Here is a 24,271-nt window from a genome sequence, read left to right on the forward strand (position 1 = left end):
TAAATGTACTGTACATGAGGGAGAAAGGAAACAAAAGAACAGACATGGAAGTCGATTTATCTTCATTAAGGAGATTCCTTACCTGGACCAGGTTCCATTCTTTAAGTGATTCAGCAATGATGGATGTAATAGATGGGCACACTCCACCAAATATCATCAGATGCTTAGGTCCATATTTAATGCCATCAAAGAAGGCTTTGAGTCCTTTAGCATTATCACACTGAAATAAATAGGAAAATGTATTTCATTACAATTCTAAAATGCTATTGAATAGCACTGATAGTATTGAAAAAAGAAATCAACAGAAATGCAATGACTGCAGCTTTAAACAATATTTACTTGTAGCCAATAGTCTGGCTTGTTTATGCAGAAGTCGATTATAATTTTCACCTGACAGTGATTGCAAAAGCTAACAGTAAAAATATACATCGTAAAACTTCAATTTCGACTTTTATACAAAGACTAGCTTCATAGGATGTTGCTTTATTATGGATAGGTTTTGATATAGTACTTGTAACACATTCTGGACCAGCATATGAAGCCACAACTAAGATTCCAATGCATCTCAGTACTGGTCAAATTTAATGGCAGTAAAGAAATACTGGACTAGTTACCACTTGTAACATTTGGAAGTTTAAAATGAAATTTAAAAAGGGTCCTAGAATATCACCTACTAATGTTGTAAGTTTCTTTCTACCAGTGTATTACACTTCAGTAGATGAAAAGCACAAGGCTATCAGTTCGAGGTCATAACGCACCAATTTCCAAGATTCAATGTTTGAATTTCACTCTCATTACGTACAGCTAAAATTTCACATTCTATGCCTTGCACTGACATAATCTAGTTACATAATGTTTCTTGTAAAATAACGTTTTTAATTATTTGGTGAACTGGGATTGAGAGTGAAGGACTGAAATGTAATTTATCTGCTAAATAGTAACACGGGTCAAAGAGCTGAACTCATTCTTCAAAAACCCTCAAAACCCCTGAGGCATGGATGAGAACATTTATTTTCTCTATAGTACAAGGTAGCAAGCGACAGCATATGTATATTCAAGTTAGCTTGGAAGTGCATAGTTGAAGCTACAACTTACAATGTATTTTTTGATTTCTCTCTGACCCTCTCGCATTATAAATAGGTTGGGGGAGATGCATAATTTACTGGATGGTGAAAGAATTTATTCATGTATACTTTTTATTATTTTGCTTTGTTCATGATTTGTGGGCATCCCTACATAGCCATCCCCAATTGCACGGAGGATAGTAAAGAGGCCGCCATTTTGCTGTGGGTCTGGAGTAGCATGCAGGCCAGATTAGACAAGGACAATAGATTTCCTTCTCTGAGGGACAGTACTGAAACAGATTGGTTTTTCTTCACGACAATCAATGGTAGTTACATAGCCACCATTAGACCAGCTTTTAATTACAGATTTTTAAAATTGAATTCAAATTTCATCATCTGCCATGGTAGGATTCAAACCTATTTGCCTGATGTCCTTGATTACAAGTCCAGTGACATTACATTTACGCCAGCATCTCTCCAAATGGAGCTGTGCAAATTCATACAGTATATATTTTTCTGTTTCTGTGAACAATGGCTGTTTGAGCTACTTTTCCATTAGTTTGAATGGACATATCTCAAACTGAATAGTGAACGTAACTCTTAAAATTCTATTACATTGCTGATAATGAAATTGAACCAGACAAATGAATTGCATCAAACATTAATGGAATGCCTTTCACACTGCTAAAGTAATTACTATTTAAAAATATAACTGAGGGGTAAACTTCCAAAATACAGTAATAGGTATTTTTAAAAAGAGGTCATAATATGGAATAGGATTATTCATTTTGGAAGATATAGATAATTAATGCCAGCTAGTATGGATTTGTAAAATAAGTTAAAGAGAATTAATAATAAAACAGATTTTCTTGAGGAAAGTAATCGTGCATTTATGAAAGAAATGCAGCAGGTGTACTCTGTAGATTTACAAAAGACATCTGTCAAGGCATTGTATATAGTTAATTAAAGTCATGTGATATTATACAGAATGTTAAAGTATGCATAGGAAATTGGTTCAGGTAAACAGGCAGTGATATTTTACAGATAATTGTAAGATTTGTACATTTCCCTCCTGCTCAGTTTTGATTTGCTGCTGTTTTACTTTGAGCCAATGCAGAAAATGATTGAATGAGTTTAAAAGATAGAAAGTCATGACAGGAAATTAATAATAAAATATTTCTTTGACAGCTAATCTCTGCTACAGAGCAGAAATATTATCAATCTTTCTGTACTTCCTGTAATTTATTTTGTATAAACATACGAATTGGGAGCAACAATAGATCACATGGACCCTTGACATTGCCCTGCCATTCAATAAAATCATGACTAATCTGATGACACCACATTTCTGCCTCCACCTGATAACCTTTCACCTCCTTTCTCAACCAGATCCTATCTTTCCATGTTTTAAAAACATTCAAAACTCTACTTCCACTGTCTTTGAGGATAAGAGTTCAAAAACTCACCACTCTGTGAAAAATAAAATCTCTCTTATCTTAGTCTCAAGTGGGCAATCTCAAATTTTTAAACAGTGGACCTAAGTCCTAAATTCATCAACAAGAGGAGATATTTTTCCATATACACCCTCTCAACGCCCTTAAGTATATTTTATGTGTAAATCAGGTTATCTCCAGCTCTTCTATGCATATACAAGCAGATACAAGTCTAGCAAACATTCTCTGAATTGTTTTCAATTCATTTATATCCTTAAATAAATAAGCAGAGAATTTGTGTACATATTACTCCCGTTGTGGTCTCATTATTGCCCTGTCTAGTTGAGACATAACCTCCCTACTTTTCTCTTCAAATCCCCTCACAAGAAACGGTAGTCACTTTTACCATAAGACCATAATATGTAGGAACTGAATTTGGCCACTCATCCATCGAGTCTGCTCTGTCACCTGACCATGGCTGATATGTTTCGCAGCCCAGTTCTCCTGCCTTCTCTCTGGAATCCTTGAACCTTTAAAATCAAGAACCTGTCTATCTCTGTTTTATATACACTCAATTGGGGTGGCACGGTGGCTCGGTGTTTAGCACTGCTGCCTCACAGCACCAGGGTCCCAGGTTTGATTCCATCCTCGGGCGATTGTCTGTGTGGAGTTTGCACATTCTCCCTGTGTCTGCGTGGATTCTCCTCCGGGTGCTCTGGTTTCCTCCCACAGTCACAAAGATGTGCAGGTTAGGTGAATTGGCCATGCTAAATTACCCATAGCGCTAGGTGCATTAGGCAGAGGGAAATGGGTCTGGGTGGGTTAGTCTTCGGAGGGTTGGTGTGGACTGGTTGGGCCGAAGGCCCTGTTTCCTCACAGTAGGGAATCTAATCAAATCAATGACTTCCACAGCCTTCTGCAATAATGGGTTCCACAGATTCACCACACTCTGGCTGAAAACAATTCCTCCTCATTTCAATTCTAAAGAGTCATCCCTCGAGACCTAGTCTCTCCTATTGGTGAAAAAAATCTTCCCCATGTACACTCTATCCAGGCCTCTCAGTACTCTGTAAGTTTCAATAAGATCACCCCCTCATCTTCCTAACCTCCACGGAGTATAGATCCAGAGTGCTCAATTGCTCCTTATATGACAAGCCCCTACTCTCATCCACACAGTGAGCAAGAATCTTAAACGTTTTAGACAATCTCAAGAGCTGAAGACCTTTCAGCACTACCTCCTGGACCCCTCTACCTGCCTCACTATTAGTTACACCCTCCTGTCCCTGACCATTGACCGAATTCAAGGTAGTTAATGGAAGAGGTGTGACTGCCTCCTGAAAAGTAGCATTCAGGTAACTCTTCCCCTCCCTGATGTGTCACAAAATTCAAAGTTGGGCCTCCAGCTCATCAACCCTGAGCTGGAGTTCCTCGAGAAACAAACACTTGTTACAGAAATGGTCATTCTGAGCTACAATGGGGTCCACCAGCTCCCACATCATACAGTTACAACATATCACCTGGCCCGACATCTCTATTTTAATTACATAATTCTTAATTTGATTTTTAAACATTTGTGCTGGTCTTTTAGTTTGGTGCCTGTAAGTATTTCCCTATTTGCTTTAAATCTGAAATAACCTATAACAGATAGTCAAATCAGTTGATGTCACCAACCAATGAACTTAAAGTTTATCTGTGATTTTACTCTTTTGTGCTGGGCCCCTGATTCTGGGCTTCTATTTTTACCCTGTTAAAAAAACTTACAAACTATGAGCCAAATAAATAAATAAATAAATAAGTTGGTTTATGGGATCATTCCACTTGGGCCTCTGCATTGAATACCCACATTGCCTCCAAACTCCCTGTACTAGAGACTCAATCTGGATATGATCTCTACTTCCCGACTGTGCAAAGCTCACTGAACACTAATCATCCATTGTGTCTCCGTACTAACCTTTTACAGTTTACACATTCGGAAATTCAGACCCCTCTGCAGTCACAGCACGAGAATCTTTTAAAATCTGAACAATAAGTTTTAATTAATTCTTCCAGAAAAATTATGTCACATCACATTTTCTCATGTTGTACTTTATTAAGCAGATTTATACCCAATCATGCAACCTATCTATATACCTTGTAGGCTCCTTAGGCCTTCACAACTCACTTTCCTATCTATCTTTGTGTCAACAGTAAATTTAATGGCCTTCATCCAGATCACTTTTATAAATTATAAAGAGTTGAGGCCCCAGGACCTACCCCTCTGGCACACCACTTTGACATATTGCCAGCCTGAAAAAGTCCCACTTATTCCTACTGTCTGCTTCCTGTTAGCCAGCCAATCTTCTATCCATGCCAATACATTTCTGGCTAGCTTTGTCTCTAAAGTTGACAACAATAGTTCCGGTTCCTTCATCCAAGTCATTGAAATGAATTGCAAATAAAATAATAACATTTAATATACATCTCTTGTTATGAATAGCCTATTGAGCTAATTGGACCAGGATAGGTAGTAATATATTTTCATGTCCTAGATTTTGGTTTAAAAATAATTTTAATCTGGTACCTTTTCTCCCATACAAAATTTATCTCTTTGCTTTCATTAAGTTTACTTCAGAAACATAATCACGCATGATGGGTGGATTTGTTCCAAGAGGTATTGCATGTAATTCCAGGACTTCATTGGAATAAGTGTTTCTAGAGTCCTGACCTGATTGTCTTATTCACCACAAGCAAGAATGGGAAACCTTGGAAGGAGATTGTATATGTACCTAAAAGTCAATGGATAGAGGTGATTCGCTTGCATCAAGGTGAGAGGAGCAGATTAAGATCTCTCAATATTGAGAGGTCAGCCATGAAGATCAACAGGGCACCTGACTGGAGAAGGCCAAAGACCCATTGAGGGCACTGGGATGGATGGATGGATGGATGGAGGATGGATGGATGGAAGGATTCAGTTCAGTGCCTTCTGGCTTAGAAAGTTCACAATGAACAAAACTCTGAACTTGCCTATTCCCCCTAGTTGGCTTACCTGGATAACTGTCTGCATGGGATCATCCCACTTGGGCCTAAAAATGGATTTTTGGCACCAATGGCATATTTGGATTGCCACGTTTAAATCTTAAGTGGGTCATCACCTGCTCCTAATGGGAGCCTGTCGAAAAATATAGATCACTGCTGACAATATCATGATTAAAATGTGATATCCTACAAGGGGGTAGAGAGACTTAATATTTTTTCCAGAATTTTTAGTGTTTTGCTCAATTTTTTCCAGCATGGAGGTTAAGTGTCAAAATGAAGACTACTGTTACAAATTACTGAGCAGAATGCACTACAATCATGTGTGAAGCACTTAGTCATTCGCTGGTGACAAATTCCAAAGCTCAGGTATGTCCCTTAGCCATTACATTCCACAGGACTCTTTGATTTATTCTTTTAAAATAAAACTGTTTATTAATTAAGCGAAAGTGAAGACCTTTCAGGATTCCTGATGAAGGGCTTTTGTCTGAAACATTGACTTGCCTGCTCCTCGGATGCTGCCTGAGTTGCTGTGCTTTTCTAGCACCACACCTTTTGACTCTGTTTATTAATTAAGTCATGAAGGTGACAATGGAAAATGGTTGCAGGTAAGATCCTGGAATAAATGTGGTTAGACCTTGGTGAATTACATCTTCCCTTATGTGGTCAATAATGATAAGTTTGGGAAAACACTGCGAAAATTAAAAAAAAAGAATTGACATTAAGATAATGTTTTGCAATTTCCCCTTCAAGATTTAATGGTGATTTCAGAATCTCACTAATTGAGCATATCCCATGTTAAGTATTTTTAACACATTATTTGCCCAACTGTGATCTCATCTCACTTCCAATCCACTTCCAGTTTTTCTCTCTGTTGCCCTCTAAATTCATCACTTTCAAACAGAAAGCTCTTGACAGGTCTGTTTTGCAATCTCCTATGGAATTAATACCATCATTCTACCAGGTGGTGCATTCTAAATCCTAACAACTCTCTGAGTAAACAAGTTTCTCCTCATCTCACTCCTAGCTTTCTTGCTGACAATCTTTAATTTGTGATCCGTAGTTACTAACATACCAACTAGTGAAAACAGAATATCCTTCTTTATCCTAAGCAAAATTGTTCATAATTTTGAACACGTCAATAAGGTCACCTTTTAATCTTCTCTGTTCCAAGGAGAATAAGGCCAATTTCTCAACTCTTTTCTTGTGCCTAAAATCCCTCATTCCTGGTATCATTCTTGTAAAGCTGAAACTTTATTGCTGGAACAGCACAGCAGGTCAGGCAGCATCCAGGGAACAGGAGATTCGACGTTTCGGGCACAGGCCCTTCTTCAGAAATTTTTCGGCCTGTGCCCGAAACGTCGAATCTCCTGTTCCCTGGATGCTGCCTGACCTGCTGTGCTGTTCCAGCAATAAAGTTTCAGCTTTGATCTCCAGCATCTGCAGACCTCACTTTCTCCTCGATCATTCTTGTAAATATGCTTTGCACTCTCTCCAGGACTTCCTTAAATAAGGCGCCCAAAACTGAGCACAGTATTCCAAATGTGGTCTGACCAATGATTTATAGAGGTGTAGCATCATTTCCTTGCTCTGTTTTGTGCCTCTGTTTTATAAACCCAAGCGAGCTTTATAATAGTTTCAACTTGTCTGGCCAGCTTCAGAAAATTATGTATTCAAACTCTGCTTCTGTACTCCCCTCAGAGTTATACCACTGCACCTGCCTTGTCTCTCCATGTTTCTTCTATCAGAATGCAATATTTGACATTCTCTGCATTGCGATTCATTTCCCAGGTGTCTGCCCATTTGGCCAACTTGTCAATGCCCCTCTGAAGTCATTCAGCATCATCCTCACAATCCCCTATTCACCCTAGCTTATGTATTACCTGCAAATTTAGATATTTTGTCCTCAACATCCAAATTATTTATATCAACCAATAAAAGCAAGGATCCCAAAATGGATCCGTGGGTATCACCACTTTCAACTTGTCTACAGTCTGAGAAATGTTAATTTATACCTACACTCTGTTTGCTATATTTTAGCCAACTTCTAATCCATGTTGTCAAAGACCTATCAATCCCAAATATATCTAATTTACTAAACAACCTGTCATGTTGCACTGTGTCAAATGTTTTCTGAAAGTCCAAATGTACAATATCCACAGCATGACCCTTATCCTCTGCCTACGGTACCTTATCAAAGAACTCAAATTGATCAGACATGACCTTCCTTTGACAAAGCCATGTCGACTGTCTAATATGTAATGTTTTGTTCTCAGTATATGTTGACATTATCCTATATTGTGGCATTCCATCAGTTTTCACATTGTTGATATCAAGCTGATTGGTCTGTACTTTCCTGGGTTATCCTTTGCCCCTTTCTTAAACAATGGAGTCAAATCTGCAATCTTCCAGTCCCTCAGGATAATTCAGAAAGGCCTAGAGAATTTCAGTCAAAGGCCTTGTGATTTGCTTCCTTGCCTCTCTCAACAATCCCATCCAGGCTTGGTGGCTTCTCTACTTATAGAGTGCTGCCAGTCTTTTTAGCACCTCTTCTTTACCTGTAACTATATTGTTCAATTGCTCAATCCCCACATTTTCAACTGGGCCATTGTCACTTTTCTAATTTGGTTAAGGCAGAAGCAAAGTACTCAGTTCATACCTCTGCCATACCCTTTGCTTCAGTGAGCAGCTTGCCCTACATGTTTCCGTATGGACCCCATTCGAGCCTTCACTAGTCTTTGAGGCACGTTTTACTATTTGTTAATGCAGCCTGCCACGCTTCGTCTTGCTTCCTCTTAGTCTTCCTTATTCCAGGTTTAGCCTCTTTACAGCATTTGAGATACGCTTCCTGATTTCTATTGCTATTATTATTCTGGAATGCATTATATGCCTCCACTCTCTTCTGTATTTTCTCATCAATATCCTTAGTCATCCAGGATACTCTAGCCTTGGATAGCCCATATTTATTACCAATGGTATGTGTTTAGCTTGCACCCTATTTATCTCTCTTTTGAAAGTTTTCCAATTTTCATACATGCTCTCATCCATCAAAATGAATTTCCAGTCAATTTGCTCCAATTCAACTTTTAGACACCTAAAATCTGCCCTTTTCCAGTCCGGGATTTTATTCTTTAATTGAAGCTTATCCTTTTCCAACTTGATACTGAACCTTATATTACGATCACTATTTCCCAAATGGTCGCCTTTCCCACATTATCCACTTGGTGTGCCTTGTTAACTCAGCCTTGACTCAGCTTCCTCCCTGGTACAACAGAATATGTACCCTGTTCCAGAAAGTTCTCCTGCATGCATTTCAGGAATTTCTCCTCCACTGTACCTTTTGCTCCTCGCAGTTTGAGGATTGGACCATGGTCAGGTGGATCACTGAGGAAATCAGTGAGGGGACAATTTATAACACAAGGATGGGATCTCAGAACATAAAAGAGGTTTGGGAGCCCTGGGGAAGTTCAGGCCGAAGATTGATTCACAGTTGGCCACATGAACAGTTATGAACTCAACAGAATTGGTATGGTGGATGCTGAATGGTCATTAGGATCACAGGGACAGCAACATAAATAGCAAACAAAGAGGATTTGGGGGTGGGTAGTAAACCCTCCTGTATCTCAGGCAAAGCTTGGCATTTGCTCAGTAGAATACATGTATGCAGAGTCATTTCTTGACTTTTTTTTAAACTTGGGAGTAAACTTTCTGAAAATAAAGGTCCTGTTGATGATAATAATCATAATGCAATGATTCAGCAATGCCACCCAAATGACTTCAATTTGCATTCATCATCAGGTCATTCATTGTCCAAAAATGCACACTCAAAATTATGGCCTCAAGCACTCATGGCTATTGCATTGTTTCTAGTATCCACCATCAGCATCAGAAATGTATTCCATAGCTTCGACTGAAGATCATACTTCAGAACTGCAACATTTGCATATTGAACTGGAGGCATGCAAGGATGTGGTGTGTGCAAGGGTATTTTTCTTTGAAATGGAGACTGAGAAGGGAATGTTGTCAAGGTGGCTCACTGACATAATTCCAATTCTCTAATGTAGCAATAAGAACTTTTATTACCCAATTGTATGCTGCATAAGATAAAACACCTCAGTGCTCCTTGCAGAGATGTGACAGTGACATCCTTGGGAAGCCTCCATGCCACACTATGTGGGGGCATAATGTGATGCTCCATTTATGATGGATGTGAAGGCTGAGGAGTACCTTCAATTTTATCTTTCTGATCTTCCCCACAGATTAACTATTCACAGATTTCACATGGATATCATGGTGACTAGAATTATTGTGGCTTTACTGGAGCTCCAAACAAAATACCAAAAGAGACAATTACTACCAGAAAGAACAGTAACATTCAGTTGCTGCCACACAGCCTCCAGAGGGAGAGGCAGGCAGTGAATATCCACCAAGGAGCTAGAGGAAGAAAGTGTGGGAACCTATATCAATAGACTGCCTGGGTTGGTTTGTCATTGAGGTGTCCCCATCTCACCTGAGCATTCCTGCTCTTCTCTGGCCAAGCTGAGCATCTGGAAGTGGGTGAAAGAGCAGTTAATAGTGATACAGGAATAGCAGAGGTGAAGTGAGACTCAGTGCTTCGATAAGAGGCTCAGAGGGCAAGTAGCATTTGGGTGGATGAGGTGGCTAAGAGTGCAGATGATGTAAGTAATAGTGAGAGTTATAGTCCATGAGGCGTGGGTGAGTGGCGTATACAGTAACAAAGCTGGTACGAAGCTAGGCGTTGACCCTGAGAGTGGGGTAACAGAGAGAAAATGGTGGCATTCACTCTTGCAATGCACAGATGATCAGTGGCCCTTTTCGTAAATTGTTGTGCATCCCTTTTACCCTGGGACACAGGCTGATTGCCTCTGGTGGTATGGCTTGTTTGGATGGTCAACAGGAAAAACTATGACTCTCCTCTCCATCACCCTGTCCACCTCCAGGTTCCTGTCTGCATGGAGAGATAACTTGTCTTTTTAGGTCATTGCCTTAGTAATAATGATCAAGTGACTGAGCCAGTTTCTGGTTTGAGTACCTGAAGTGGTATGTAGTTGGGCTTTAACTATGCTGCAAGCAGTGTTAACTCCAGAATGTTCGAGTAGAGGTGAGCGTTTCCACCAATGCTATCTTGCAATGCTACAAGAAGGGAACTGAGGAGCCTGGATACAAAATTATTCAGGTGAAGACTGGAAGTTGTTTGAAAAGAAAATCACTCCAAGCCATAATGGACAAAATACTATGAACCTCACTCAACAAAACGCTGCTCTCCTTTTAAATTTCAGATTTCCAGCATCCACAATATTTTGCATTTATCAGTTTGTTACATATCTAATGTAAATCCCAAACCTCCCAATGTATTAAAGCATGTTACAAATCCAGTTTATTTTTTTTCTATTCAATACTACAACCTTCATGCATTGCAATTTAAAAATATATATCACTTCAATAATTTCAGTCCACCAGCCTTACCAATCTTTCCTGAGAATTGGTCAGAGTTGTTTGCTTTAAAGCTACTCTTTACAAGCAAGAACTTGCGTCCTCATGTCCTCCCACCATGGCACATGTAAACACAATTTTTCTGGTGTTTGTTTTAATTTTAAATACAGAATAATAAGTTGACTCATCACTTTGCATCATTTCCCTCCAAGATCTGAATTGTCAACTTAGGTCAGAAATGCTCAGTCAAAGCACTCTACAATTTTAAAATGACATGTGAGGATTTAATGATCTCTGATTTAGTAGAGTAAAACTAAAGACTCTCCCAATATTTTTCATGTTATCAGGCCTAACCTGGGTTATAGTGGGATTTGAGTTTCACAACAGATTACAATGTCATAATCTAAAGCAGGCAAGGACAGTAAGAATAACATGCCACTTGATTTCCACTTTAGCATCCATCAGTGGCAGAGATAACACTAGTTAAAAGTAGGATTTATTCCTGTGATGCTGGTAGGATTATTTTCTGACCATCTGTCATCTTCAATATGCTAGTGAATTTTTCTCAAAAGAACTAGATTCTAGTCATGATCTGCTTTTTCCAGAAGGAACACTCAAAAATGTGAATGTAGTCATTTGGAGTAAAGAACCTGATTATTGCTGGGAAAAGGCATTAAGCAAAAATATATCAAGACATAATGTCCTTTATTTTGCAGGAATAAAGAACACATACAAATGTTGCACCTAGTACAACTTAATAAAATAAGAAATAGCTCTTCTCTGGTTCATTTTTCAGCATAAACTTCTTATGGACATTAATTTATTCACATCCTTCCTATTATGAGTCACCCCAGAACTGTACACAAGACTCCATTTGAGGTCAAACAAGTCTCTTGTATAAGTTCAACATGACCTTGCTTTGTATCATCTGTAAACTTTGATATTGTCCCCTTTACACAAAGATCCATAGATATTAATTAGGAAAAGCAGGGATCCCAACAGTAAACATTAGGGAACTTGACCATAAAACTTTCTGCAGCCTGACAAATACCCATGAACAAATACCTATATTTTGCTTCTTATTTGTCAGACAATTTTGTATCTACGTTGTCACTGTCCCTTTTATTTCATGTGCTATAACTTTGTTCACAAGTCTGTACACACATCATCAATAAAACTACCTTCATAGACCATTTCTGTTGCCCTGTCAAAGTATTCCAGCTAGGTAGTGAAAATAATCTCCCCTTCCTAATCAGTCACCTATTTCCATGTGACTACTAATTCTACCCTGAATAACTGATTCTGGAAAATTCCCACTACTGAATTTAAGCTGATTGGTCTGTAAACCATGGCTGCTCTAACAGGACATGACAAGTTGTGTCCAAGTGATAGTTACTCAAACCATCAATTTTATTTCTATAGGTGGGCCTTTTTAGTAGTATGGAACGTTTCAGGGAAAATGGAAGAAGGATGAAGGACTTATCACAAATTCAGCGTAGATGAGCAATTTATCCATTGATGTATCAAATTTTTTAGATTGCTAGCAATTAATCTCCTGCTGCTTCAGATTCCTGGTTGACTTGGTGCTTTTAATATTTCTTGCAATTCTCCACATTGTCATTGACCCTGACCTGAAACAGCAGTTCATATTGGTTGACATCTATACAAAATCTCCATTTTCCTGTCAGTCAGTAGGCACAGTCTTAATTCTTGAAAGCTGTAACAACTCAAACATATGCAAGTCAGGTACTAAGACACACAAGAGACTCAAAGTGTAGGTTAGATCAAACAGATTTGTCAGGGTGATACTTTAGAGAGAATACCTGTGTGGTACCAGTTTTTAAATAACTGTAAAGGAGGATTTCTACCATTTCCCTAGCATATTTATTCAAATGTAGTATGAGCAATTAACAGCTGCAAATTAAGTGTGATTGCAACTCTGAGTAACATTTATTCAAGTTTAATTTACCCAAAACTTATTATACTTATTAGTCTACAAAAAAAGTTGAAATTTCTTCCTTTGTTTTCTAAATCTGCATTTATATAGCACCTTTCACAATCTCAGGATATCTCAAAGCAATTTACTGCTAATGATGTATTATTTTGATGTTTGTCATTAAGGTAATGTAAGGAAACATTACAGAAATGAATTTATCATATGACATGATTATGTTAATTCTTCATTAAAACATTCCTTAATTGATTATTTTAATAGAATATTGCATTGAACTGATATCTTAAGGAATTTTATAATGCATAAAGAATATATATCAAACATCACATACCATTAAGCATTCAGAACTGTAACATCTACGATTGTTTAATGGATTTTTTTGCCACAGTGAAACAGGGCTGAAACTTGGTTTTGGCTCATTTGAGTTGTTTTGAGTTTTTTGCAGGGTTTGTCACTTCGAGGTCCAGCTCATTTTCTCACCAAGTTTTACCAAACTTACCAAATTAATGACCCAGCCTTCCCTCCTAGCAGCCCTCATATCTGGTTTCAGTACCATCATCCGAACAACTTAATATAATTGGGATATCCCAGAATTGATCACCAATGTCTGCACCAGCACCATGTCTGAAAAGCCACTGTGCATCTGCACAAGTCAGAGCTACCCTGCATAGTTGCTGACATTTGCCCTGGAGGTCCTGTAGGACAGGGTAGTGCAGAGGTGGGCATCTTCCTCCCTCAAAACCAGCAAAGAAATGGACCAGACTTTGCCAGCCTGGTGCAAAGGGGCACCGATTTTTCCTTGTCTTAATGGCTGTGCCACCCACTTTCATCTCCCTAAATACCTGCTTCATTCTCACTCATGGAGGAAAACAGGCCCCGATAGGGTAGGGTATCAATCTAGGTAGAGGCCTGCCTGACATTTGGCTGCTCACCCCACATGTGGAGATCATCCTGACTCTGATCACTCCAAGTGCCAAATCTCTGGACTGATATTTGAGAAGAAGGCTATCCCCTTTGACTTGATGGAGTGCTCCTGACAACCATGGTAAGTTTGTCTCCATTAGTCTTGAGGCAGAATCCTTTAGGGGTCTGAGCAATGTGGCATGCACTAAACGTCTGCACTAAACGGCAAGGCAAGACAGAAGTAATATGAGCGTCATTGAAGGGGCAAAGTACAAAAAGGGAAGGCAAGATAGTGCAAGGTAGGGCATGCTGTGCACATCCAGGTAGGTGAGTAATAACAAGAGTAAGTGAAAAGTCCAGGGACGCAGCCTCGTCAAGTCCATGAGTTGGGTATGTGTCCCCTAAATACACAGGGTCACTCCTGCAGCATTACGATAGTTGCTCATGTAGCATTGAAGTGCAGAAGCCAAGTGGATCAGAGATGTGCCATGAGGATTCTTAGAGGCTAATACATGTTGAATACGCAGAAATGGGGAGGGAATGGTTGGTGCCTGTGGAGCATTCCCTAGGGGATCGGTGCCCATTAACCAACATGGAAGGTCTTTCCAAGCAAGCAGTGAGCTGAATTTTTCATGACAATAATTCTCAATAGAGTCATAGAGATGCACAACATGAAAACAGACCCTTCAGTCCAACTCGTCCATGCCAACCAGATATCCCAACCTAATCTAGTCCCATTTGCCAGAACTTGGTTCATATCCCTCTAAACCCTTCCTATTCATATACCCATCCAGGCACCTTTTAAATGATGCAATTGTACCAGCCTCCACCACTTCCTCTGGCAGCTCATTCCATACATGCATTACCCTTTGCATGAAATTATTGCCCCTTAGATCCATTTTATATCTTTTCATTCTCACCCTAAACCTATGCCCCCTAGTTCTGGACTCTTCCACTCCAGGAAAAACACTTTGTTTATTTATGCTGTCCATGCCCTCGTGAGTTTATAAACCACTATGAGGTCACCCCTCAGCCTCTGATGCTCCAGGGAAAACAGCCTGAACCTGTTCAACTTCTCACCATGGCTCAAATCCTCCAACCCTGGCAACATCCTTGTAAAACTTTCTAAACCTTTTCAAGTTTCACAACATCCTTTCGATAGGAAGAAGACCAGAATTTCATGCAATATTTCTATAAGGTCACCCCTCAGCCTCTGACACTCCAGAGAAAACAGCCACAGCCTGTTCTGCATCTCCCTGTCACTCAAATCTGTCAACCCTGGCAACATCCTTGTAAACCTTTTCTGAACCCTTTCAAGTTTCACAACATCTTCCCGACAGGAGTGAGACCAGAACTGCACGTCCTGTACAGCTGAAACATGACCTCCCAACTCCTGTACTCAATGCTCTGACCAATAAAGGAAAGCATACCAAACGCCTTCTTCACTAGCCTGTTGACCTGCGATTCTACTTTCAAGGAGCTATGAACCTTTACACCAAGGTCAAAAGCATAAAAGATGGAGCGAGATGCTCCCGATGTTGAGATCATCCTCAATGAACACGTCTCATACAATTCTGCCACAAACCATGCCAATTACTCAGACCCCTAAAATATTCTGTAACAAGACTAATGGAGGCAAACTTAACTGACTGTGGATTGGATTTAGGACTGAAGCTAATATCATATGGTCAAATATAAAATCAACAACCTAATTACCTTTTGTTTCATAATTTCCATGTACTTGTCATGTTTTACATGTCATACAAAAGTATTGATTGTCTGAGGGAAGGAATGACTGCCAACATCAATATAAGTTACTTGGTAGTCATTCATGAGGTGATCAAATAAATCTGTTAATGATTAATGCAGAACTAAAACCTTCATAAACTGACTTTATGATGATTTATGGAATTACAATATTACAGTCTTTTCTGCAATAATGCACTTTTTAAAATTGAAATTATTCTACAGAACTCATTTAAAATGTCACAGTGTTGTTTGATTTCTCAACGTTATTACCAATTTTAAATACCAATTGGTGGTTAATGATTTTGTCTCAGTGAGTACACAGCCAAGAAACAGAGGTGTGAATGATAACTCCTGAACAGGAAAAACAGTTTCACCAGGAGCTGGTCTTTTTGAGACTCACAGCTCTTCTGAAAGTTGAGTCTCATTAATGTGTGGCTGAGCAATGTCCTGCCAGAGAGGAATAGCAATGGGTCAAGGTATAGTAGGAGTGAAGAAGGAATGACCAGCACTTTAGGATTGAAGGAACAAGCCAGAAGGAGGTTTAGAATTGGAATTAGAATGAGGTTTTATTGTCATGTATACTCAAGTACAGAGTTACAGGAGTAGAGTGTAAAGTGTAGAAAGTCGCCATTCCCGGTGCCATCTTAGGTACAAAGGTTCTTAAGTACAAAATCTTTGATACAATGCAGAAGAAAAAACATTAAAACTTCAACATTACAGTCTTTATTAAGTTAAATTTTTAAAAAAAGGATAGTGAAGAAGGCATTTAGCGTGGTTTCCTTTATTGGTCAGAGTACTGAGTATAGGAGTTGGAAGGTCATGTTGCAGCTGTACAGGACATTGGTTAGACCACTGTTGGAATATTGCATACATTTCTGGTCTCCCTCCTGTTGGAAAGATGTTGTGAAACTTGAAAGGGTTCAGAAAAAATTTACAAGGATGTTGCCAGGGTTGAAGGATTTGAGCTACAGGGAGAGGCTGAACAGACTGGGGCTGTTTTCCCTGGAGTGTCGGAGGCTGAGGGGTGACCTTATAGAGGTTTATAAAATCATGAGGAGCATGGATAGGGTAAATAGACAAAGTCTTTTCCCTGGGGTGGGGAGTCTAGAACTAGAGGGCATAGGTTTAGGGTGAGAGGGAAAGATATAAAAGGAACCAAAGGGACAATGTTTTCACGCAAAAGGTGGCGTATGTGTGGAATGAGCTGCAAGAGAAAGTGATGGAGGCTGGTTTAATTATAGCATTTAAAAGGTATCTGGTTGGGTATATTAATAGGAAGGGTTTAGAGGGGTAAGGGCCAAGTGTTGGCAAATGGGATTAGATTAGGTTAGGATAGCTGGTGGGCATGGATGAGTTGGACCAGGGGGTCTATTTCCATGCTGTACATCTCCATGGCTCTAAGTTCGACATTAGGTGCCTCTCAAAGGAAAATATTAAAAATTCATTTATTTCCCTTTTTGTTGTTGGACCACATTCTCGCTGTCAGATTGGTTCTGACATATCTGTGTCTAAAACAGCAGTAAGTGTTCTTAAAAATTATTTAGGACTAAAGAAACATGTGGCAACCAAATGATGTACATTGTGCCAGAGAAATGCAAAGTCCATTAAACAACGCATTGCTGCATTTGGCATCTATATGAAAGTTTGCTGCACTAACCAATGAACTATTCTGTGATGAATTGATTGAAAAGACTTCAGTTCCACCAATGTTGGACGATGATGATTTAACCTTGCAAAAATCCACAACCTAGGCAAACTAAATCAAATCTGCCATGTTAGATTCAAAAAAGTTACAAAGAGATACTCTCTCAGATTCAAGGTCATAGTCTAAGCACCGTCGGTGCAAGGATTATGGATAAAGAAACCATTAGTATTCTCAACAACCTACTCCCATTATGTGCAAATGTACCTCCTGACAGTAGTAGGCCCATAGCCTGGACTCCTGGTTGCACTGGTGCCCAGGGCGGGGACTCCTGGCCATGGTAAGCTTTGAGCCTGGACTCCTGGTAGCAGTGGTGCCCTGAAGAGGGACTTCTGGCAATGGTAGCCTGGAGCCTGGACTCCTGGTGATGCCAGCGAGGCACTAGCAAAAGCAGAGCCAGGGTTTCCTGGTGCATCGGCTTTGTTATTGCTGTTCCTGCAGCGGGACTCCTTGAGGACTAGAACACTTTGCAGAGATCTTGCAGACACTCTGGAGCCATGGTTGAGACCCCAATTTGAAAAGAAGTTGAATTTTTACTTAAGTAATTTCTTTTCATCCTTATTGCACTTCAAAATGGTGCCGGATTATGGCAACAAAACATTTTTCACTGTATTTTCAAGATAAGTGTGACAATAAACCATTCATTCATTCATTCAATCACTTATTCATTCAAATTGTGAAAGTGTTCATCAGTTCGCAATGCAATGTCCGGTTTAAGGTTAAAAGTATAATTATGCTTAAACTGAAACCATTTTCCATAAGTATGCAGATCAGCAAAAAATACTTCATCACTTCAACACATGGAGGAGCCTCTTGTTATCAGTCATGTACAATGTATGTATACTGTCATGAATGGTGAAGCACCAGGTAATTTTACAAAATGTTTCATCAAGACAATAGGAATCTCATTGCTGCTTCTCATTGATTTTGGCATGAAAGTAGTCATATTGAACAACTAAGCCCTTCCATAACTGTGTCCTCCTTTATTTTCCAGATTTGAGGACAATAAAAGTTACAATCATGTTTTTGATGTTTGAATACATATATCTGATATATGTTCATTATATGTGATTGGTTAATCCTGGGTATGGTTACTTGAAAAGTAACTAAACTGCTGGCAATTTGCTGGTAGCATGAAAGTGACATTTTAAAGTGCTGAATAAAATTCCTGTGCACTCACAGTGCATTAAATTTGACAGTTTTTTTAAAATAATGGGACAGTAGCTAGTTGCAATCTGTGTCAAAGTATCAGAGGATCTGAAACAATTTGAAGCTAGTGGTATCGTGTAGTGAATGGATTCATCGTCATGGATACTGAACTTAGTCAATGTGTGATATAAAAAAAAACTTGGACTATCAATCAACTTTAAGGTGGTCAACAAATTATAATTCTTGACAAGCGTGTTTCCTATTATCCAAGAAATATCTCCATCAGTTTACGACTACACAGACATCATGATGCTCAATATCAAAGATATCATGATGCTCAATATAAATTTCAGATACCATGAGCAGAGCAAAGCCATTAACTTACACTATTCATTACTCGTAGAAGTGTCTTTAAGTCGTGCAGAATGCCCTATTTATTAAATTCAGTATCTAGCACATTCTGGAAGATCCTCTCTTTCAGTTTGTCAGTCACTTGACAATGACATTCACTATGGAAGGGACAAAACAGATAATGATCAGCAGTACTCACTTGACATGCATGATTTCACTTGTACTGAACATGGAGAAATGCATATATGTTGTATCCAATATCAAATTTCTAACATAGAGAATGACATCAGCTGGAACAAAGCATATACAAGAAAACATCTAAGCTTCCCACCCTGTCTATCATTCCTTTTATCACAAGTTGATTCCTAAGCATGCAGAGATCATGGAGCCTCTTTGAAAGCTCGAGCAAAGAGGCACACCAGAAATGAATAACTGCACAGCAAGCAGCATTTGAAACATTTCAAAGTGAAGATGGTATTTCTGGTAGTGTTCGCGCATTTCAAGCCACATGTGAAAATGTTTGTCATAACTGATAGATGAGGAAATGTGATTGAAGCTGTACTCTCACAGCGCTCTGAAGGAAGTAAATGATCATTTGCTGGTGCATCACTGCTATTTTCAGAAACTGAATGCTAATACTCTACTGGAGAGCCAGCAGTACCAGCCTATGTTGACACTTAGCATGTGTATCTTTACATTAGAAAGTTCACTCTCTACATTGTTCAAGGAGAGTTACAGCCTCAAGTTTATGTCTTAGCACCATCATTAAAATCCTTCATACTGAAGGAAAGCTTATTGTACTTAGAGAAGATGGACAAGTTGAACTCAAATAAATAACCTGACATGCACCTCTTTGTTTTTCTGGATGGGTAATATAAAATAAAGTATTTTGTTTAACAAGAAGCAAAAGATATAGCGCTAAACTATTTGATGTTTGAATACATACATCTGATATATGTCCATTATATGTGATTGGTTAATCCTGGGTATGGTTACTTGAAAAGTAACTAAGCTGCTGGCAAGTTGCTGGTAGCATGAAAGCGACATTTTAAAGTGTTGAATAAAATTCCTGTGCACTCACATTATCTCTGTATATCTCTGAGGCACAAAACAGAAGAAGAGGAACTAAACGTCAGGATGGCCTGTGGTAAGAGACATATGGAAAGGATCTGCAGCCTCCAGTTAGCCCCTGGCATTAAGCTTTAATTGGTCATTAAATGGCCACCCATCATGTCAAGGTGAAGAACTTTATGGAAACAGATCACACCTCCAGTAAAACTGGCCATGGGAGCACTCTGACACACAAGCCAGGGCTATGGATTTCCATACCTCCTGCCTCCATTCTCAATTATTTCCCCCAATGGGGATAAAAGTCCTGCTTCTAGTTCCCACTCTCACAAGAAGGAATGGTGGGAATGGGAGACTTGGGGAATGGAACTTTTCATGTGAATTTTGTCTAAAACATACTGTAGCATTGCTTTGACTTTTATTATTCTAACTTTAGCCAATTTTTGAGTTAAAGCATGAAAAATAAAGGAGAAAATGATACAAAATCAAGTTAGGATAGAATTGGAACATTTCTACCACAGCAGGAGTTGTAATAACCAAGATAATCAAAAAATGTAATTAGTGTTGTGATGAGTATTAGTTGTACTTTGAATGTAACAAATTTCAATGCTTAAAAAAAATTAAGAAATTGTCACCTTATTAGAAAAGTGCATGTTAACTTGCACATGATCAAATAAGGACACACACAGGTCATTATCCCTCTTCTATGCAAAACTGCTCCATGTGGTCATGATGGTATATTGCAGCTTGATATCACACCAATAAATAGGAAATGAGTGGAGTAGCTACTGACTAGAAGTGGAAAAAAAAGGTTCCACAACATGAGCAACTAAAAAACACCTCACAGACAAGATGAAAACTCTCAAAAGTTATGTTCTGTGCTTAAATTTGCACTATTCTTGTCCATATCCAACAACATGCACTGTCTGGAATACAGGCAAAAATGCACACAAATATGTATTTTGTCGTACCTGAATACAATGCATTAGTATTGAAACAAAGATAAATTTTCCATATTGTGCTTTCTGCCTTTATGTACAAAGCAAACAGGGATAAACACTTACACTCATTTCTAGTTTCTCATTTACATGGTACCTTTTGTCAGTCAGAAATCATTACTTTATGGATCAAAAAATCAAAAGGGGAAGAATTAGTAACTGTCCTGCCATTAGCATGTTCAATACGTAGGATAGTATTGCGTCAGTTTCTGCTGGGGAAAACTTAAACATTGCTATATTAAATATTTTATCAAATATTGTTTTCAAATTATTAACTTATTAATTTTATTAATGTCAACCATACTATCTCTCTTGCTTGAAAAGAACTGCTATGATACTAAGCTAATGGGTATAGTTTTGAATACATTGGGAACCATGACTCACACTATTAGGACTCTGCCAGCTATTAAAAGCAAGACTAGAATTCAATCTATGCTGTGCAAATACTGTATCCAAAACTGAGAGGCCTAAGGCTGACCTAATATTCTAAATGTTCTGTTTGAGCAGTCAAAGTCTGTCACGCCTTTAGAGGGAACTCGCCCTCTTTATGCACTTGCTTCAACAACCACATGTCATGTACTTCCCAGGAATGTGGAGCAGCAGGCTAGGTGGATCACAGGCAGTAACAATGTTTGTGTACCTTAAAGCATTTTTTTTTAAAAATTGCATCAATTGAACCAGTTACCGGCGAAGCTCTCTCCACACCAGACATGATCTGCTTGACACAGGGGAGCCTGAATTTCCTGACCTATAATATTAATCCATTGTAAAGTGTGGAAAGCACTTAACACAAGAAAAAAAGGAGCAAGTTTGACATTTCAAATAGTTTCATAAACGTATGTCTTTGCTAAATCAGTTATTTATATTATTGAATAAAGAATCTTCAAAATTGAGGATCACTATCATTGCCATTGACAATTAGAGTCATAGAGTCACAGAGATGCATAACACAGAAACAGACCCTTCGGTCAACTCATCCATGCTGACTAGATATCCCAACCTAATCTAGTCCCATTTGCCAGCTCCTGGCCCATATCCCTCTAACCCCTTCCTATTCAAATACCCATCCAGATGCCTTTTAAATTTTGCAATTGTACCAGCCTCCACCACTTCCTCTGGCAGCTCATTCCATACACAGATCACCCTCTGCATGAAAAAGTTGCCCCTTAGATCCCTTTTATATCTTACCCCTCTCACCCTGAACCTATATCCTCTAGTTCTGGACTCTTCCAATCCAGGGAAAAGAGCTTGTCTATTTACCCTATCTATGCCCCTCATGACTTTAAAAACCTCAATAAGGTCAGCCTTCAGCCTCCAACACTCCAGGGAAAAACATCCCTTTAGCTCAAACCCTCCAACTCTGGTAACATCCTTGTAAATCTTTTCTGAACCTTTTCAAGTTTCACAACATCCTTTCGATAGGAAGGAGACCAGAATTACAAGAAATATTCCAAAAGTGGCCTAACCAATGTCCTATACAGCTGCAACATGACCTCCCAACTCCTGTACTCAATACTCTGACCAATAAAGGAAAGCACACTAAACACCTGCTTCACTATCCTATCTTCCTGCAACTCTAATTTCAAGGAGCTATGAACCTGCACTCCAAGGTCTCTTTGTTCAGCAACCCTCCCTAGGACATTACTAAGTGTGTAAGTCCTGCTAAGATTTGCTTCCCCAAAAATGTAGCACTTCGCATTTATCTAAACTAAACTCCATCTGGCACTCCTCAGCCCATTGGCCCATCTGATCAAGATCCCATTGTAATCTGAGGTAACTTTCTTCACTGTCCATTGCACTTCCAATTTTGGTGTCATCTGCAAACTTACTAACTACACCTCTTATGTTTGCATCCAAATCATTGATGAAAATAAATGATGAAAAGTAGTGGACCCCCACCATTCCTTGTGGCACTCCACAGGTCACAGGCCTCCAGCCTGAAAAACAACCCTCCACCAACACTCTCTGTCTTCTACCTTTGACCCAGTGCTGTATCCAAATGGCTAGTTCTCCCTGTATTCCATGAGATCTAACCTTGCTAACCAGTCTCGCATGGGGAACCTTGTCTAACGCCTTACTGAAGTCCATATGGATCACATCTACCACTTTGCCCTCATCAATCCTCTTTCTTACTTCTTCAAAAAACTCAATCAAGTTTGTGAGATATGATTTCCCACATACAAAGCCATGTTAACTATCCCTAATCAGTCTTTGCCTTAAAGCCATCTTAATCCTCCTAACAAGTCATCATGAATCTTTGACTGAGTTTTCCTGATGAGAGTAAGACACATTCAATCTCATGATTGTATTTTGTTTAATTCAGTCACAGGATGGGGGAATCACTAGATTAGACCAACCATCCCTAACACTTCAGAGTCAACCACATTGTTGTTGCTCTAGAGTCACATGGCGATCAGACGAGATAACAGATTTCCTTCCCTAAAAGACATTAGTGAACCTGATGGTTTTTTCCTGACAAGTAACAAGGTTTCATGGCCATCATTAGACTCCTAAATCCAGATTTGTTTTTAAATTGAATTCAAATTCCTCCATATGCCTTGGTGAGATTCAAACCCAGTTCCCCAGAACTCTACCTGGCTCTCTGGATTTATACTCTATTGATAATATTCTTAAGTCATCACTTCCCCAGTGGGAGATATAAATGGCATCAAAAATAATTGGTGGTAACTTATGACCTATCTCTGTTGTGATCAGCTTGTCCACCAGTTTGACATTCTACAAAAATCACAACAGTGTGGAAAGACATTGGGCATTGGATGCAGCATCAAGAGTATCTATCAGTCTGTATACTTGCTATGTATTAATTATGCTTAGAGGACTTCTAGTTACACTCAATGAGAAACCAGAAAGCTGGCAGAAAGGAAAGAAAGACAGCCTTACAGAAAACTTACTTTGAGACTTTCTGAGTGACAACTGATGCAACAGTTAATAATGCACAAATTGTTAGAAGTAATACTAAAACAAAATCTGCTGTTGTGTATCAGAACTATACAGCAGTTTGTGATTTCGAAGTACTGTATATCTAAACATCAGCAACTGAAACTTAATTTGTTTTGAATTTTCACATCCTTGTCTGGCACTTTACCATTGGAGTCTATTTGAAATAAAATCAATATAATTGTATTTTAAATAGCTGATAATTAAACAATACTTAATTTTCCCCCAGCAGAAATTGGCACAATAAAATCCAATGTATTGAATATAATAATGACTGGACAGTTACTAATCTTTCCACGTTTGATTTTTTAATCTATAAAGTGACGATTTCTGACTGACAAAAGGTACAATGTGATCTTATTAGCAGCTAATGGAATTTCACACCATTTCAAGATTGTAATTTGAGAGCAAGTGTGAAGTTTGCATTCCCACTTTCTTTATGTTCCTTGCTTATTTTGTATCTGCACCTTGCTCAA

At 38.9% G+C, this 24,271-nt stretch overlaps 1 protein-coding gene across 2 annotated transcripts in view; it reads right to left on the bottom strand.

The window, feature by feature from the left end:
* gabbr2 (gamma-aminobutyric acid (GABA) B receptor, 2) overlaps positions 1-24,271 on the bottom strand; it is a 968,870-nt gene that overhangs the window by 748,987 nt on the left and 195,612 nt on the right. For both annotated transcript variants that reach the window (XM_043689956.1, XM_043689957.1), the window contains exon 2: positions 83-220. In XM_043689956.1, the coding sequence (XP_043545891.1) occupies positions 83-220 (138 nt within the window). The remainder of the gene's footprint in view (positions 1-82; positions 221-24,271) is intronic.

Source organism: Chiloscyllium plagiosum, chromosome 5 (assembly GCF_004010195.1).
Source record: "Chiloscyllium plagiosum isolate BGI_BamShark_2017 chromosome 5, ASM401019v2, whole genome shotgun sequence".
Lineage (NCBI taxonomy): Eukaryota > Metazoa > Chordata > Chondrichthyes > Orectolobiformes > Hemiscylliidae > Chiloscyllium > Chiloscyllium plagiosum.